Consider the following 17,443-nt stretch of genomic DNA (forward strand, 5'->3'; position numbering starts at 1 on the left):
AAAGCATTTGAACATTCTTTTGTGTCACATGTTCATTATTAAAGGTGGGGTAGGTAAGTTTGAGAAACCGGCTCGAGATACACTTTTTGTTATATTCCATTGAATGCTCTTAACATCTCGATAGCAATTAATATCTTAAGTGCTTTGACAAAAAATCCATTAAAAAAAATGTCATCTGTGGAAGCCGTAGTACTGTAAAAAGCACGACCAATCATTTTAGCCGGCCCGGCTAAAATAACTGGATGCCTACCTGCCTGCCAGCTTTCCATCTGTGCACAAACTGTAAGGAACTGGCAGATTTTTTTCCGGCTGTGTATTTTCAAATTCTAGCGTACTCGAGCTGGTTTCTCCAAAATTACCTACCTACCTTTAATTAGGCCTCATTATTTCACAGTGGCACAGGATCATCTGCCAATACAATCACTTTTGTTCATGTTCCAATCCATAATAATATATACAATTATAGTCTATAATCTTTTTGTCTTGTTATTATTATTAGCAGAGAAAATGTAATGTTTGTACAACTATATACAATTAATTCTACCAATCTCGGTGGGAACCGGATTAGGGGGGGCTCGAAAATATTTCCAATTAAACAAGGGGGGCCTGACTGGTTGGGAAAAAGGTTGGGAACCACTGAGCTAGACGACTGTATACGGAGACAGTAGGCTCGTTTGAGATGAGCGAGACCGACGCAGACCTGCGCAATTGCGACCAATGCCTTGCTAGTGCGTTGCATGATGGTTAGGGAAACGACTCGCAGGTATCTCGAGTTGAGCGCTCATTGGTGGTTTTTACCCCGTGCTGGTGATGAAACTCTCCAATTGGCTCCGCAAAAGTTTGTTGTTGTTTTGTGTCAGTTTTACGTCGCCACTACCATTCACATTTTTCATCATTGTTCCACAATGTTTATCATCATGAAATTAATATCTATATATTTTATACTATACTTGCAATGCTTACCGTTTTCATACTTTATATATCTTAGCATATTCATACACACTGTTAATACGGCTCATAGGCTACTGTGTATTCATACCCCTCACTGTTTATTCATCATTCAATTCATTCTATATTTTATTCTGTACATTGTGTACATTACTTTTCACTTTACTGCTTTTTGCACCACTGGTTAAAAGCTAAACTGCATTTCGTTGTCTCAGTACCTAGTACATAGTAATATGTGCAATAACAATAAAGTTGAATCTAATCTTGAGCAGGAACACATTTATTTAATTAGTACATATCTGACATTAACGATTAAACACATTTGTGCATTCTTTATAAATGCAAACCGAGTCAAGCCGACTCCGAGCTGTCCGACTTCAGGCGAGCTTTTTGAGACCTCCCCCGCTGCAATCGGCTATTCTCGTCTACTTTCGAGGCAACCCGCAGCTCATCTCAAACAAGCCTGATAGGTTGGGACGTGTCACGTGTGCCGGAGACGATAGGTTGGGACGTGCCACGTGTGCCGGAGACGATAGGTTGGGACGTGTCACGTGTACCGGAGACGATAGGTTGGGACGTGTCACGTGTGCCGGAGACGATAGGTTGGGACGTGTCACGGGTGCCACATTTCACCAATGGCGTCTTAGGAGCCAAATACTGGATCTGCTCATTTGCACCCGCGGTTTTTTTGTTTTTAGATGTGGGTTAAGGAGGAAAAGTTAGCTTTTCTGAAACTTTGTGAGTCTCCTTACACACTGGGGACACATTTATGTATAAGAGACATCAAAAAGTGCATTTTGCATACTAGGTCCCTTTATGTAAAAGTATGCAAGTATTCTAAGAGAAATTTACAGCACCTTCTTATGTAAAAGTAATGATACTGCAATAAAATGTTCCCTGTCAGTGTTTGATTAATGATGTTTCTTGATTATTGTCAGTTTTGCATTTTACTGCTGTACATGTTTAAGGTTGCACTTCTATAAATGATGATAGAAGAGGGAAACCGCAATCTGAATACACCCAAAATGTAAGTTTGTATTTCTTTTTACATTTATTTGATTTCCTGTCTCAAGATGAAAAAATAAAATGCATACATTTATATAAAAAATACTTGGTGATACCAGCTGGGTCCTCTGGTCCAGACTGGTGCTCCACTCCTGCTGGTCAGGGAGAACGTCTTCTTTAACCACCACCAGCTGCTGGGCGTCTGCAAGAAACAGGAAACACACAGTCAGAAAAAACTGTTAAGTGTTAGCATTTAAAAATCTAATCACCATTAAAATGGGAGACATTTTGCAGCCCTAATTAATGCCTTTGTTTTTATACTTTAATATTATCTTTCTTAGTCCCAACTATTGTGTATTTTTGTTGGCTCAATTCAACTTGTTTAGCCCAGCCCCTTTCCACTTCCAGTTAAAAATGAAAAAGGGTTATTTCTTCTGGTTTAGCACTAGCTGTAATGTAAACAATGAATTGTATTTGGGATTGTGACGGAGCGGGTCACAGAGTGACTGACTCCGCCACTGACAGCCGACACACACACACACACACCAAACATTTCCTGCTCTCTTCCTAAAAAGGAACCATGCAATTTCTTATTTATTTTACGTTTGTTAATTATGGGGAATTATGTTTATGTTAAGAGGTGGTTAACCTGTTTATGTTTGGGTCGGATTTTTATGTTGAAATGTGGTTTTGAGCTAATTGTGTCACCTGTGGACAATAAGCCTGTGGGAGGGGCTATGGGCTCAAAAGGGACAGGGTTTGGCCCTGGAAGACGTCACTCGGAAGATTGTTGCAATGAAGGCAACAGCTGGGACATGTTCGGGAGATGGTTGCAGAGAGCAGCATCTGGTAAACAAACTGGGACTCCTGGGAATCAACACATCCCTGGCTGCTGGATTTCCTAATAAAGAGACCCCAGTATGTTCGGGTCGGTAACAACACCTCCAGCACCATCACCTTAAACACCGGCTCCCCGCAGGGCTGCGTTCTGAGTCCACTGCGGTTCACCCTGATGACCCACGACTGCTGCTCCAGGTTCAGTACCAACCGCATCATAAAGTACGCGGACGATACAACAGTGGTGGGACTCATCAGGGACAACAACGAACAGGCCTACAGGGAGGAGGTGAAACATCTGACAGACTGGTGTAACACCAACAACCTGATCCTGAATGTCGATAAAACAAAAGAGATCATTGTCGACTTCAGGAAAAAAAAAGCACTGTCACCCACCACTCCACATCAACGGCACAGCAGTGAAGACTACAGACAGCACCAAGTTCCTGGGGGTGCATATCACAAGCAGTCTGACCTGGTCCACTCACAATACATCACTATCTAAGAAGGCACAGCAGCGCCTACACTTCCTGCGCAGGTTGAGAAGAGTACAGCTCCCCCCTCCCATCCTCACCACGTTCTACAGAGGAACCATAGAGAGCGTGCTGACCAGCGGCATCTCCATCTGGTCCAGAGACTGCAACGCTAAAGAGAGTGCAGAGTGGTTAGGACAGCAGAGAATCATCTGAGTTTCTCTCCCTCCCATCAGAGACACCGCTCAGAAATGCTCCCTGACAAAAGCCCAGAACAAGACCCCACTCATCCTCACCATGCTCTGTTCTCCCTGCTGCCCTCCGGCAAGAGGTTCCGCAGCATTAAGAGCAAAACAGCCAGATTCTGCAATAGCTTTTTCCCCCATGCCATCAGACTGCTGAACAGCAAGTAGACCAGTAACATAAAGATTACATTACGCTGTGTGAAGAGCACATCTTTTTTATCTAGTATGTCTATTTTATTTATATGTATAGTAAGTGTTTATATTTTAAACGCACACTTTATCTTTAATTTTATCAGCACCACGTCACTATTATTTATTTATATGTACAATTTTAGCAAGTTTTTATATTGTCCTGTTCCTGTAAGCCAGGACAACGACATTTTGTTTTAATAGTACACTCTGTGTCTTGTTAAAATTACAATAAAGTATGTCTATCTATCTATCTATCTATCAGGCAACACCAGAGCATGTTTACTCTAATGAGTGATGGACGGCCTGTTTTGGATTTTTATTTTGTTGTTTAAGTTGTGCTGGTTCCGTTATATTTTTTTGTTGCTGTAAATAAAGTTTGGGAAATTAACCCAACCGACTAGGCCAGTGTTTTCGGACGGACAAATAGAGCCCCGTCACAGGGATTGTTCACAGCTACACTACGCCTATAGAATAGTAATACTACAAATATATTGTAGGGCCATACCTATACAAAACATGTCTGTGAAGTTTTTTTGCTTAAAATACCAAACAGATCACCATTTGTAGCCATGCCTCATACCCCTCTATTCCAGCCCTGTTCCAAAAAGGCTGATTCTGTGACCATAGCTTTAAATGGAACAGCTGCTGCTAGCCACGCCCCTTTGTAGCGTCACCCAGCTTTCCCCTGCTATACTAAGAGAGTTTTCTACCGGGAGAAACTCAGCAAAACGCTGCCGTGATTAATTGCAGTATTATGTTCCAAACCAAGCATTATTTCTGAAACAGTACACTGTAAAAAAGAATTTGATCATTAAGTTATTGTAACTTTTTTCTTTAAGCTTTCACTTAATATATACATTTATGCAATTTCTACTTAATTTCATAAATTGTTATTATTCAACTCAGCTTTGTAAGCCAGCTGAATGACCTGCACATTCTATTAAGTCAATTTGACTGAACAGTGCGATTTGTGATTTGCATTGTTCTACAACTTTCCATGGCCTCATAACATTACATGTTACTTGTTAGACGCTTTTGTCCAAAGCGACTTACATACATTCAGTACTGTGGACAACCCCCACAGGAGCCATTTGGGGTGAAGTGTCTTGCCCAGGGACACAACGACATCCTGGCTGCAGTGGGACTCAAACTTGCTACCCCCTGATTCAAAGTTCAGCGCACTAAGTTCAGCGCACTATCCCACTAATTTCAGCCTCATAACATGGCAGTAGCCATAAATACCTTGGTATCTGGCTTGATGATTGTCTCTTTTAAACTTCAAGTCAATAATCATCTTAAAAAGCTGAGGTTGAGGCTAGGTTTCTTTTTCAGTAACAAGTCCTGTTTCTCACTTGAGGCCAGGAAAAGGCTAGTCACTGTGACCTTTTTACCTGTGCTGGACTATGGTGATCTCTATCGTATATATGCATATGCTTTAAGAAAAAAGACAGCCTACATCACAGCTCTCTATATGGTTTCATTTATCTTGCTGGCAGCTCATCCCTTAAAAAAAGAAGTCACAGAGTGATTATAATAACATGAAATATGTAGATCTACTTCAAGCTTGTTATGTAAATAAGTTATTAGGCTTTTTTTCATCAACTAAGATGTGTTAGAACATTTTATCAACATGAATTGACTACATTTATTTTAAAAGTGTGCTTATTAACACATGAAAACTACTGTGTAATATGGATGTACATATATATTTAAGAAGTACAATATGAGAAAAGCACAAGTTTAATTTGTGGCCCATATTTCATTATACGTTTTGAATTAGCTGAGGACCGGCCCCTGGGCCGTAGTTTGGACACCCCAGGTTTAAAGTGTTAATTAAGAGTAAAGGGAACAGACCTGCTCTGTGTATCCGAAGCTGAGGCTGTAAAACAGCGTCCAGTAGTTTCTGGAGTCTCTTGTTCTCCTCTTTTGAACGACACAGTTCCTCCTCGTACTCTGCCATCATTTTTTCAAACAGAGCAAAGATCTCTTCACCAGCAGGATTGAGTAGCAGCTTCTTCAACGAAAGCAGCATTTGGACTTTACTCATGTTTACTAGATCACCTTTTCCTGCAAACTCCGTTAAACACACTGTTTCCTTCTCTCCATCAAACGCTCAATCTGACTAGTGTTGCCAACGTGTTTCCAGCTAGCATGCTAAGCTAGCTCCTATAGTCCGAGGTAAACGCTCCAGAAAAAAGAGCATACAGTTTATCGAAACACACAGATGATGGATCAGTAGTGCTGGAGCTCACACACGCTTTTTCAGGAACACAGAGAGAGAGAACCGTAGCGACAACACGCCACCTGGACCCAGTGTGACTATCCGATCTGAATCCCTGCCTGATTTGCAATGCGCATGTGCGAGATGGTCCGTCATATAGAGAGGCGAAGTCACGCCCATCTACTTCCGGTCCATGGGACCTTATTTCGGAAAAAATATGTCAATGGAGAGAGAAAACGTATTTTTCGATCCCGTTTGAATTGTGCCATGAATTACACATATGATGTTTGTCAATCTTAAAAAATAATTTCCATGTCAAAAAATTCACAGTTTGTCTTAAAACTGTTGAAATATAAGACTATGAAAAATACGCAACTAGAAAGACTACAAATCCCAGAATCCCGGTCCTGCATGCTTGATCTTGGAACCGACTAACTCCTTGTGTGTATGTACAGCTCTCAACATGCCCAGACTTGTAGTGATTTTTACGTCTTTTAATGCTTTTCGCCTCATTCTGAAAGAAAAAAGTGAAATATGCCAACGTGACGGCCGTCTTGGTGTGTGGTGCGAGACGGGAGATGTAGTTCATTGAACTCCTTTTATTGGGTTAAGTACATTGTCAGAATAAGTGAGAAATGGATTGAACTTCTGTTAGACAGCTATCATACTGAATAAATATTTACTGTGAATGCAAAAATGTATGGCATTAACAATTTGTACCTAATCCCATTAATCGAAAAAATAGAACCTATTTTACAAAATTGGACTAAGCTGGGGTTATCACTCTTGGGGAAAATCAATATTCTAAAGATGGTAATAGTCCCTAAAATTAACTATGTAAGTTATATGCTACCATTAAGCTTGCCACGCAATGCATTATTGAAATATAATAAAGTTGTATGCAACTTTCTATGGGATGGCAAAAGACCATATAAATCGCACACAACTTTATGCAGCCATAGAGGACGGCGGCCTAGGCCTTCCCCATATAGATTGGTATCATTATGCGTTCTGTTTGAAACAGCTATCAAAAATATATATAACAGCCGTACAAGCCCCAATTGTCACGATTCTCATGTTATGTCACGTTTGTAGTTTTGTATGTTTGGGTTTATTTTGCTGTTCGGTTCTCCATGTCTTGTTTTCCTCCTTGTGTATTGTCTGGTCCCTCTCCCTGTATTTAGTCTTGTCTCTTCCTGTGTTTAGTGTTGGTTCGTCTTTTGTTGTTGACTGTGTTCACCGGTGAGTGTTTTGTCTGTCCAAGTTCGATTTGTTATCCTTGAAATAAATGTTTAATCAGTTTAATCTGCATTTGGGTCCTGCTTCCTTCGCTCTACTGTAACACCAATGTGGGTTTCTATCGAGAGAGACCTTGTAAACCCTCACCCTATCCATGCTTTTATTACGCAAACAAATGGGGTCACCCCTTATGATAACCCAGTCGTCACCTTTTCACAGGAAACATGGAGAACCTCACACAAGATTACAGGCTCAAACCCCACTTTTACTCGTAAAAACGTCACTATGGCATAATTCAAATCTGAAAATAGGCAAAAAAAACTATTTACTGGTCTGGTTGGTTGAAAATGGTAATTATTTATATTGGGGATCTATTTGAAGAAGATAAATTGATGTCCTTCGAACAATTAAGGAAAAAGCATAGACTCCCATGTAGGGACTTTTGGAAGTACTTGCAGCTGCAGAGTTGTATCCTGACACGTTTTAAACAATCACCACTTATTTAAAAAACAGAGATACAGGTCAGGCTAGGAAGAGACTGGCACTTAAAAACTAAAACGTCATGCTTTTATAACCTTATGAGGGAGTCTCATCCACCCAAATGTGCAGGCCTTAAGAGATGCTGGGAGAAGGACATAGGGGACGAGATAACTGGTGAAACATGTTGGGAAATTATTGGGTCATGGTTTAAAGTTTTAAGGGAAATACAGACACGTCTGATTAATTATAAGGTCATCAATAGAACATATTGGACTCCAAGTAAAATGGCAAGGCTAGGACTCAGAGGCTCTGACTTCATGCCCCATGATAGATATCTTATGGTCGAAGATTATTACCTTCATTAATACAGTAATGGCCTCCACTCTGGCACAGGGACCAATGCTTTGCATACTTGGTACTTGGTACCAAAGGAAAGTAGTCTGAATGCCCATCAGATCTCATGGTGCAGAATAGCCCTTATTACTGGATGTAGGATAGTGTTGCGACATTGGAAAACTAGAGGGGATATATCCCTTAAGTAAGGAATGGATGGACGAAATAGCCAAAATCTCGTCCTATGAAAGATTATGCTATAAGATGATAAATAGAATGGATATCTACATGAAAATATGGGGCCCTTTTGTGGCGGTGACTTGAAGTGCTAGAGAGCTCCACCCTTTCAAATCATTGAAAACCCAAATAAAGTTATAATGTGATGTACTACGTATTTGATGTATATAATGTGTTGTATTGTAGTATGTGCAGGATGGTTTACATACCGCGTTTCATGCTGTTCACATCGCTGTGATGTTCCCTGTGTCCGTTTTGTCCGTCTTGTCAGTTATTGTCCTGTCTCTGGTGCAGTTTGCCGTGGTACTTTGATATCTTGATATGTGATACATTTAGCAGGCTGTTATGTATGTATGTACACTATGTATTTCTTTTTTTGGAAAAAAACAATAAAAAGAAAATATTTAAAAAAAAGAAGCAACAGATCAGTGCATGCGCTGCATCATCCAATCAGTGAGCGATACACAGTAAGGGGGCGGGGCGAGTGTCTGAGGATTTCACGGGAGGAGGGCTGCAGTCAAATAGTCCATTTAGCTTAGGAACCTTCCTAACCGAGTGAAATGACCTGGAAGTCGCTCAGTGGCAGCCATGATTATTGCCGTTCGAATTCTCTAGATCAGGGGTGGGGAATCTCCGGCCTCCGGGTCGTATACGGCCCGCGAGACCATTTGGTACGGCCCTCGAGGTAATTTATAAACACACGCAAAAAAGAAAAAAATTCAAGAAATCTAGACCGCAAAATAATTAAACAAGCTTGTTTTTCCTGGCCAAGTTCAGGGTCCTTGAAACACAACACGAGCCTAACGTGTCATCACGTGATATATGTCTCGTCTGACAGGAGTGTAGTTCTAACGGAGAGCACCAGAACGCGGCTCCGGGCCGGGACTTCACAAATTGCAGTACCCATAAGGAGCCGTACACATGCCGCAGTTTTTGCGTGGCTGTGTCTTTAGTTGTAAGCCCAGTGGCGATCTGTTCATCTGTCATACTGATCATACAGTCAATAACTTTGTTGTTATTAGCATCTAGTTAGCTAGCTATGCTAACGAATATAAGAAGCTTTTTCTCCAACCAGTGAGATAAAGGCACATCTTTATATGATCATTATAGTTATAGAAAAATAAGAGAATAAAGTAAACAGGTATACAATACTAATATGACAGTAAAAAAAAGTTGTTATTAATAAACAAGAATACTACAGTTTAAAAGGGGAGTGATTTGTAAAATATCCATAAAGAAAAAAATCTGCTTACAGTCCCAAAGTGCACCAGATTGATGCTTTTAACTTCAACATTTAAAAAAAATCTTCCTGGTGATGCATACCCCCAACCCCGCCCCCCCCCCCCCCCCCCACACACACACACTTAAATCATGTCCACATAGATATGAAACTAAATACATTTGCACACATCTTGTGTCCATATCTTTCTGTGCATGAATGCTGCCCCACAATGCCTTGCAGCCGCAGCATTTGCCGTCACACAACAGTCGGCCGTTCACGGAAACGAACGATTATGACGGAAAAATTATATCATGAAAGTTACGGTGCTTATTAAGCATTTTAAAACGTATGTGGTAACCTTGCCAACGTGTTTTGTTTTGAACGTTCATCAGTATTATAATCAAAAAGAGAAATATGAACGTTAGTTTTTACTGAAATTATCAAATAAAGTCAACATTTCAATGAGCTGTGGGGTTTGTTCAACTTTTAGAAGATGTTTGAATGGTGATATAAACAGTGATAGATGTTAAGGACTAACGTTTATAATAAATACATTTGTATTTATTTTAAGATCTTTTCATACAATCATACGTATTGGGATCATTTGTATTAATGTGGACCGGAGGAAGAGGGTGACGAGCATAAGTTTCACTTTCCTTTCTTATTTCAATTCCAACTTTGGTCATGAAGAATATGTTTCTCTGTTGTCCACGTTCGTAAAGCATAAAACAACAGCAAAGGAGCACGGTACAGAGTCTCTAGATGAGTTAGTGTAGTCCCTCATTCTTATTAAACATCCATGTAGTCCGTTGTATAGAAAACGGTAGTTTCCATAGTTTCCCCACAGCAGCAGCAGACGCACAAAATGACGTCCGCTGGCGCATCATAAACACGTCGGATAGTGAAAGTGAAGTCGGATTCTCTAAAGCAGTGTTTCCCAACCGGGGGTACGCGTACCCCTAGTGGTACGTGGGTGGTCCCCAGGGGGTACGTGAAAAGATTTTGAAAAGTAAAAAAAAAAAAAAAAAAAATGTGATTTTAGATTTTTTTTAATTACAATTTTTATAGGAAAACTGTACCCAAATAATGAATAATGCATAATCTATAATAATTTAACCAAAATTGGGGGCATTCAAATTAAGTAATAATTTGCTGGCTATATATTATTATTGGCGCGGCGTTCAGCTTCCCGCCGGACTGTCAGGTGTTAGATCATCATCATCATTGTAGTGGCTCGCTGGTTTTCTTGCTAGCTAGCAAAATATCAACATCCTATCAAGTGAATGCGCTGGTGTTTATTGAGATCAACATTTATGTTAACATAATCATTATGGATCAATGGCTGAGTCGAGCTGGTTCATCCAGAAACAACAGCACAGGTGATACTGCTGAATCAGGAGAACTCGTTCTCAAGAAAATGAAAACAGAGAAGGTGAAGAATCTTCAGTTTGGTGAACATTATGTGCTCTCCGGGTTTATGGTCACAACTACAGAGCCACCGCAGTCAATGTGTTTCATCTGTGGCGACGTGCTTTCTAATAATAGCATGAAACCATCTAATTTACATCGGCACCTTAGTACTAGACATCCCGCCTGTGTGGGTAAGCCTGCAGAGTTTTTCCACCAAAAGATGGCTGAATTTAAGGGAAGCCAAGAAAAACTAAAGAAAGCGACATCGGTCTCAACCAAGGCCTTGGAGGCATCTTATGACGTGTCGCTACTCGTTGCTAAATCGAAAAAGCCATTTACCATAGCCGAAGAGCTAATCTTGCCTGCTGCTATAATTCTCGCAGAAACTATGCTCGATAAGAAAGCAGCTGATGTCCTGAAGAAAGTGCCGTTGTCAAATAATACTGTGTGCCATCGGATCGACGACATGGGAATTGAAATGATTGACCAAGTGGTGGAAAAATGTAAAGCGTCTGGTACGTTCGCTTTGCAGTTGGACGAATCAACGGATGTCAGTGGAGAAGGTATCCCATTTCAGCAAACTCAACCAGCTGAATCTCTCTCTTCAAGGTAAAGACACAAATGTTCTTAGCTTGTATGACAAAGTGTGTGGATTCATGGAGAAGATCAAGCTCTGGCAGAGCAAATGTGAAAAAGGGGATACAAGTTGTTTCCTGCAGCTGAACGCATACATTGCTACTGGTGAATGTGACAGAGCTCCAATTGTGAAAATAGTACACACACATTTGTCCAAGCTCAAGAATGAGTTCAACTCCTACTTCCCTGATATTGACAACAAGTCATCCACACTGGCCTGGGTGCGTAATCCATTTGTGACGTGCATTAACAGCAGCATTCCCGCCAGACTACAAGAAGACCTCATAGAGTAGATGTGTCCTCAGATAGGAGCCTGAAGATGAGGTACTCAAGACCCACATCAAGACTGAACACAGGAACAGACTCAACTTGGAGAATAACCTGGTCACAGCTGTTGCAACAATCTCCCCCAGACTCACAAAACTGATGAGGGAGAAACAGGCTCAAGTGTCACATTAATTGGTGAGTTACCTTACTTTTTTTTTTAAGTCTTTAAACAATGGCTATTATAATGTATATGATTATTTATGATTGAATATGATTTAAGTGTCACATTAATTGTCGCATTGGGTCACACAGACAAAAATATCCTCCTCTTCTCTATCTCTCCTCGTCACTTCTCTCCTTCTTCCACTACCGGGTTTCACCTTAGCTACACACACACACACACACACACACACACACACGCACGCACGCACGCACGCACGCACGCACACACACACACACACACACACACACACACACACACACACACACACACACACACACACACACACACACACACACACACACACACACACACACACACACACACACACACACACACACACTCTGGCTTTTAGTTGAATAGGATTTCCAACAAACACCCCCCACGTGCCGCCACACGTTCATGACGTAGCGCCTCATGTACGCATTTTGCGCAGTCCGGAGCTGACAGGAATCTCAGGACACCTCCACTCTCAGTACATTGCCACTTTCCGAACAGGAAATGCACGCAAATACAAGCCTTTATATTATTATGGCTCAGCGCCACTTTCCGAACCATTGATGAATGCTTGTGTGTACACAAAAACGGAAGGCAAAACCGTTTTAAATGTGTGTTTCCTGTATGGCGAATACAGCTGCTTTATTTATGTCTCTGAAGTTGTTGTGAGTGTGGAGGGAGCAGCTACAGGTTAGCTTAGCCTAATCGATCAGTGCACTACGAAGCCAGTGCTAGACAGTGAACTGTCAACGGGGGGAGCCCCGCCGGTCATTATCGGCCGATATCACTCTAAATAGTTTGATCGGTGCTCTCTATAAAGGCTGAGCTGGATCTGATCAATATGGACATAAACGCGAGTGAAGTATAACCGTACGCGAGAGAGAGATCAGATCAGCTGTGAGTCTGACGGAGACACGCAGCTCTGTATGATCACCTGATGCTCCGTCCTCTGTTTAGCGAGCTGACCGGACAGCGCAAAATGTGTATATGAAGTGTCATGAACGCAAGAAATCATACCCTCGGGGGGGCGCGCTCATGTGATTGGCTTAGACTGGAGGAGACATCTGATTGGCTATAGATAGAAAAAATTACAAAGTACGAATCGGGTGACCGTCAGGGGAGTCTCAAAAAACCCACACACGGATGCACAGCGATCCGTGCACAGAAAGCGGTTTGTGTTTGCAGGTTCAGGGGATTTAAACGGAAAACAAATATGTGAGGATCAAAAATACATATGTAAAACTTTTTTCTGTATTTGGATTTTATTTATTTATTTATATGTATATGAAACGGAATACATTTGTGTGTGCATTGAAAAACACAAGTGTGAATCCTTTTGCGGATCATGAAATACAAGTTTGAATCCTTCTGTGTGCATGTGTGTATTATGAGACTGTTCTGAGCCCATACATTACCTTATAAAAGCAAATACTGTTCATGTTTTTTAATTAAATTGTCACTTAAAGTTACTAAAACAAATACTCAAAATGAAAAAAACTACTGAAACAAAGGACTGTAACTTCAATTTACCAAAACAAATACCTTTACAAAAACAAATACCAATTACTGTATCATATGTTTATTTTACAAATGTACTTTATACTGTCTTTGTCAATTTAACCCGCTTTTATTGTGCCCCTCTCATGAAATAACTGGCCCCAGCTTGATGCTATGTATGTGTGCATAAAGCTGAGATATGCATATATTTATTTCCTTTCTCTTTGAAAGTTTCAGAGGTTAAAGTGAGGCATGATGTAGAAATTAGTGAAGCAAAAAGGAGGAAACTTACAGACTTCTTTAAAAGGTATGCAAGACATCACTGCTACTTAGCGTGTCAAAGCCATTTGTATCTTTTATTTATTCACCATAATTTCCTTTGTTAATTATCCTACATTTAAATGCAGAGTTGAGCAGAACAAGGCAGGTGATGGGCGAGCAGGGCAGCTTGGAAAAGAGAGAGGATCGGAGCAGCGTAAAGAAGGGAAGGATGTGGAGCAGGCTGAGGAGAGGAGAGCAGAGCAGCCCCAGGAGGACAGAAGAGCAGGGCAGTTTGAGGAGGACAGAGGAGCAGGGCAGCCTGAGGAGAGCAGAGCAGAGCAGCCTGAGGAGGACAGAGGAGCAGGGCAGCCTGAGGAGAGCAGAGCAGAGCAGCCTGAGGAGGACAGAGGAGCAGAGCAGCCTGAGGAGAGCAGAGCAGCCTGAGGAGGACAGAGGAGTAGGGCAGTTTGAGGAGGACAGAGGAGCAGGGCAGCCGGAGGAGAGCAGAGCAGCCTGAGGAGAACAGAGGGACAGAGCAGGGAAGCAGTGTAGGAAAGGCTGACAACTTGCCTGACTGCTGGAATCAAAGTCAATTTGAATATTTTATACAGAAATATCCATTTCTAATAGTTGGAAATAAAAAAATAGGATGCAAATCATGCAGGGAAGCGGGCAATGAGAACAGGGAAACAGAGGTACTCATTCTCTACTGAATGGCAGAACTGTAGGGTAGGCCGATATGGCAACAGCAATGAGAAGCAAATTAAATCTTTGAGAAACAAAATAAATGAACATAGTGTCCCACAGAGTCACAAATTAGCACATGACATAGTAAAAAGACAAAATGAAGAAGCTTTAAAATCAAGCTTTCTAAAATCTTAAAAATACATTTTGGCTTCCGCCCATAATGTGTTTAGAAAAAATAACCGGCCATACTCTGATCATCCTGGACTAATAGAACTATAAATGATAAATGGTGTAAATGTTGGCCGCGTACTCCACTCAAATGTTACATGTACAGACATTGTACATTTGTATCTCAAATGAGGGAAGCCCTATTGGCAAGTATCAAAATGAACCGACCAAAGCTAACTGTTCTTGTGGATGTCAGTTGATAGCTCGGAGCCAGTGACCTTCTTCCTAGATCTTCTCGAGCTAGAGAGTACAACCACAGATGGAATCATTAGTCAACTACTGAACTGTCTACATAAATATGGTGTTGATGATGCTTTTCTGAAAGAATGTCTGGTGGGATTCTGCTCAGATGGAGCCTCCATAATGGTATGCAGAAAGAATGGCGTCTACACAAAACTGAGAAGTAAGTACCCAGGCCTCATAGGCTGGCATTGTCTCTAAACCATAGGTTGGAGTTGTCTGTGTCAGATGCAGCCAAGCACTGCACCGAAACCAACCACTTCACAGCTTTTCTTGACAAGCTATACTGTCTCTATCATCAGTCACCAAAGAACTTAAGAGAGGTGGATGCTGCAGTCTCTGAAGTAGGTGTATGCTTGAGGAAGATTGGTCGCGTCCTCGGGATAAGGTGGGTGGCTTCATCTTTTAGGACAGTAAATGCTGTTTGAACCATGTATGCTGCACTCTATCATCACCTCACATCTGCAAGTGTAGATGTGAACCGTTCCTCAAATGATAGATGCATGTATGAGGGGCTAGCAGCAAAGCTGACATCGGTCGCTTTTGTTAAAAACCTGGGACTGATGATGGATGCACTTGAAAGACCTGTCTGAGGCTCTACAGTCGAGAGACATTAGACTGTCTCAATCAGTAAATCTGATAAAAAGACAGCTAGATATTTTTAAAACCATGAGCAGGAACCCAGACAGTGGTCTGTTCTACAAAACCGCATGTGAGGCAGAGCAGCAAGGTGTTTTTAATGGCATAACACTACGCAATGACCCAAGGCAGAAGATAATAGATCCCATAAAGTTTTATGCAGCACTATGCAAAAGCATGGAAACAAGGATGGTCACAAGTGAAGAGGAATCCCTCTTTCAAAAGGTAAATGGTCTTGATACAAAGACATGGCCAAGCCCTATACCATTAATGTATGGTGAGTGTGAAATAAGAGAGCTATGCACTCTTTTGAAAATCGGATTCTCTGGTGTTAAGCAAAGTTATAGGGACTTTACGGAGAATGCCAGTGTGCCGATGCACATGTCCCTTCTAAAGCTTAAAAATGCAGTGGAAACCATTGCTGTGAGCAGTGCAGAGTGTGAGAGGGGTTTCTCAGAAATTAATGCAGTTGTAACATCAATGCGCTCACAACTGAAAACTCAAAATGTCTCTGCTCTAATGTTCATTCAAATGGTTGGACCTCCTCTTACCTCTTGGGACCCCACGAAATATGTGAGGAAGTGGGTAGCTACCAGAAGGTCTGCAGACCATTTAGCCTGTAGACAAAGATGCACGACTACACAGGCTTCCCCCTATGAGCCCATCTGGGATTTGATGAAGTAGCTGGTCGTACATACAGCAATGTTGTTGAACTGCAATATTGATGTGGACTTTCATTCCTCAATCAATTCAGATAGGGTAATGTCTCTGTACTCATATAGTTGTTTTTTAATGTTCTTGAGTAAGTGTGCAGAGAAATGTTGACTTAAAATTGCAATTTGAAGGTCTGTAATTTGTGAAAAATGTTTGTGTATATATTAAGTTTGTATCTTGTTGGTCGAATGCACTTATTGTAAGTCGCTTTGGATAAAAGCGTCAGCTAAATGCAATGTAATGTAATGTAATATAACTTCGCGCTCTTACTGAGCTATCTCTTTCTCTCAAAGCACTTTTCCTCCTCGCGGCTTTGGATATCATCCATTCCATATCGGTGCTTTGGCTACCATCTGAGCTGGTTGACATGATGATAGAGTCAATGTACAGTTTATGCAAATCCGCCAAAATAACAGTCCAATGCTACCGTTTCTGTATGTTTCCGAGTTTTCCGATTCTCTCCGAGCTATCTGCAACGCGTCTCCGACTTGACTTCCTTCTTCCGGTCTGCAATCCACGTCACGCCAGCCCAAGTCGCTCAATCCAGCCCGGACGTTGCATTACTGGATAAATAATAAAACCACCCTTTCAAAAAAAAAATTGAACTAACGGACAGAGGTGGGAAGTAGTGAAGTACAAATACTTTGTGACTATAATGTACTTATACTTCATTCTGGTATCAGTACTTTACTTAGTACTCTACTATAGTGGAGTACTAAGTACTTTTTACTTTACTTCTTACATTTTTAACACAAATACCTGTACTTTCTCTCTTACATTATCACAACAGGTTTGTTACTTTAGTTTTAATCTGTGTCTGGTTGCATGATCCTTATTATTATTATGCGCCCGAAGAAGAAACCAAACATGTAGGCCATAATGTCGTTAAAGATCACACAGGAAATTGGCACAATGAACCTGTGAGAAGAGAAGAGTTAACATGAGACTCATAAATAAGAGACTTAGAGAAAACACGTTTTGTGTAACAAGGCATGTATTTGGATTTTTCTAGCTAATAAACACGGTAAACATAAAAGGTACAGTTTTTTATTTTATTGAAATGCAATGAGGCACAGTTTTAGTATAATATGAAAAGTGTTAAAGTTCATGGAAATGGTAAAACACAGTGGAATATTTTACTTTGAAAGACTTAAGAAACTATTAAGGTGAAGCTTAATCTATGCAAAGACGATAAAGGACTGTTTATTTACCAGA

General features: G+C 41.0%; 1 protein-coding gene across 2 annotated transcripts in view; it reads right to left on the reverse strand.

Annotated features, from left to right (window-relative positions):
* The window catches only part of LOC307025473 (uncharacterized protein), a 12,228-nt gene extending 6,194 nt beyond the window's left edge, over positions 1–6,034 (reverse strand). The window contains exons 1-3 of one of the 2 annotated variants that reach the window (XM_079660173.1): positions 5,555–6,034; positions 3,365–3,427; positions 2,043–2,155 (exon numbers count right to left, since the gene is read on the reverse strand). In XM_079660173.1, coding sequence (XP_079516299.1) covers positions 2,043–2,155; positions 3,365–3,427; positions 5,555–5,747 — 369 coding nt within the window. In that variant the 5' untranslated portion in view covers positions 5,748–6,034. The remainder of the gene's footprint in view (positions 1–2,042; positions 2,156–3,364; positions 3,428–5,554) is intronic. The other variant, XM_079660174.1, reaches the window with a different exon arrangement.
* Positions 6,035–17,443: the final 11,409 nt, after the last annotated feature.

This window comes from Notothenia rossii, assembly GCF_949606895.1.
Source record: "Notothenia rossii genome assembly, chromosome: 11".
NCBI lineage: Eukaryota > Metazoa > Chordata > Actinopteri > Perciformes > Nototheniidae > Notothenia > Notothenia rossii.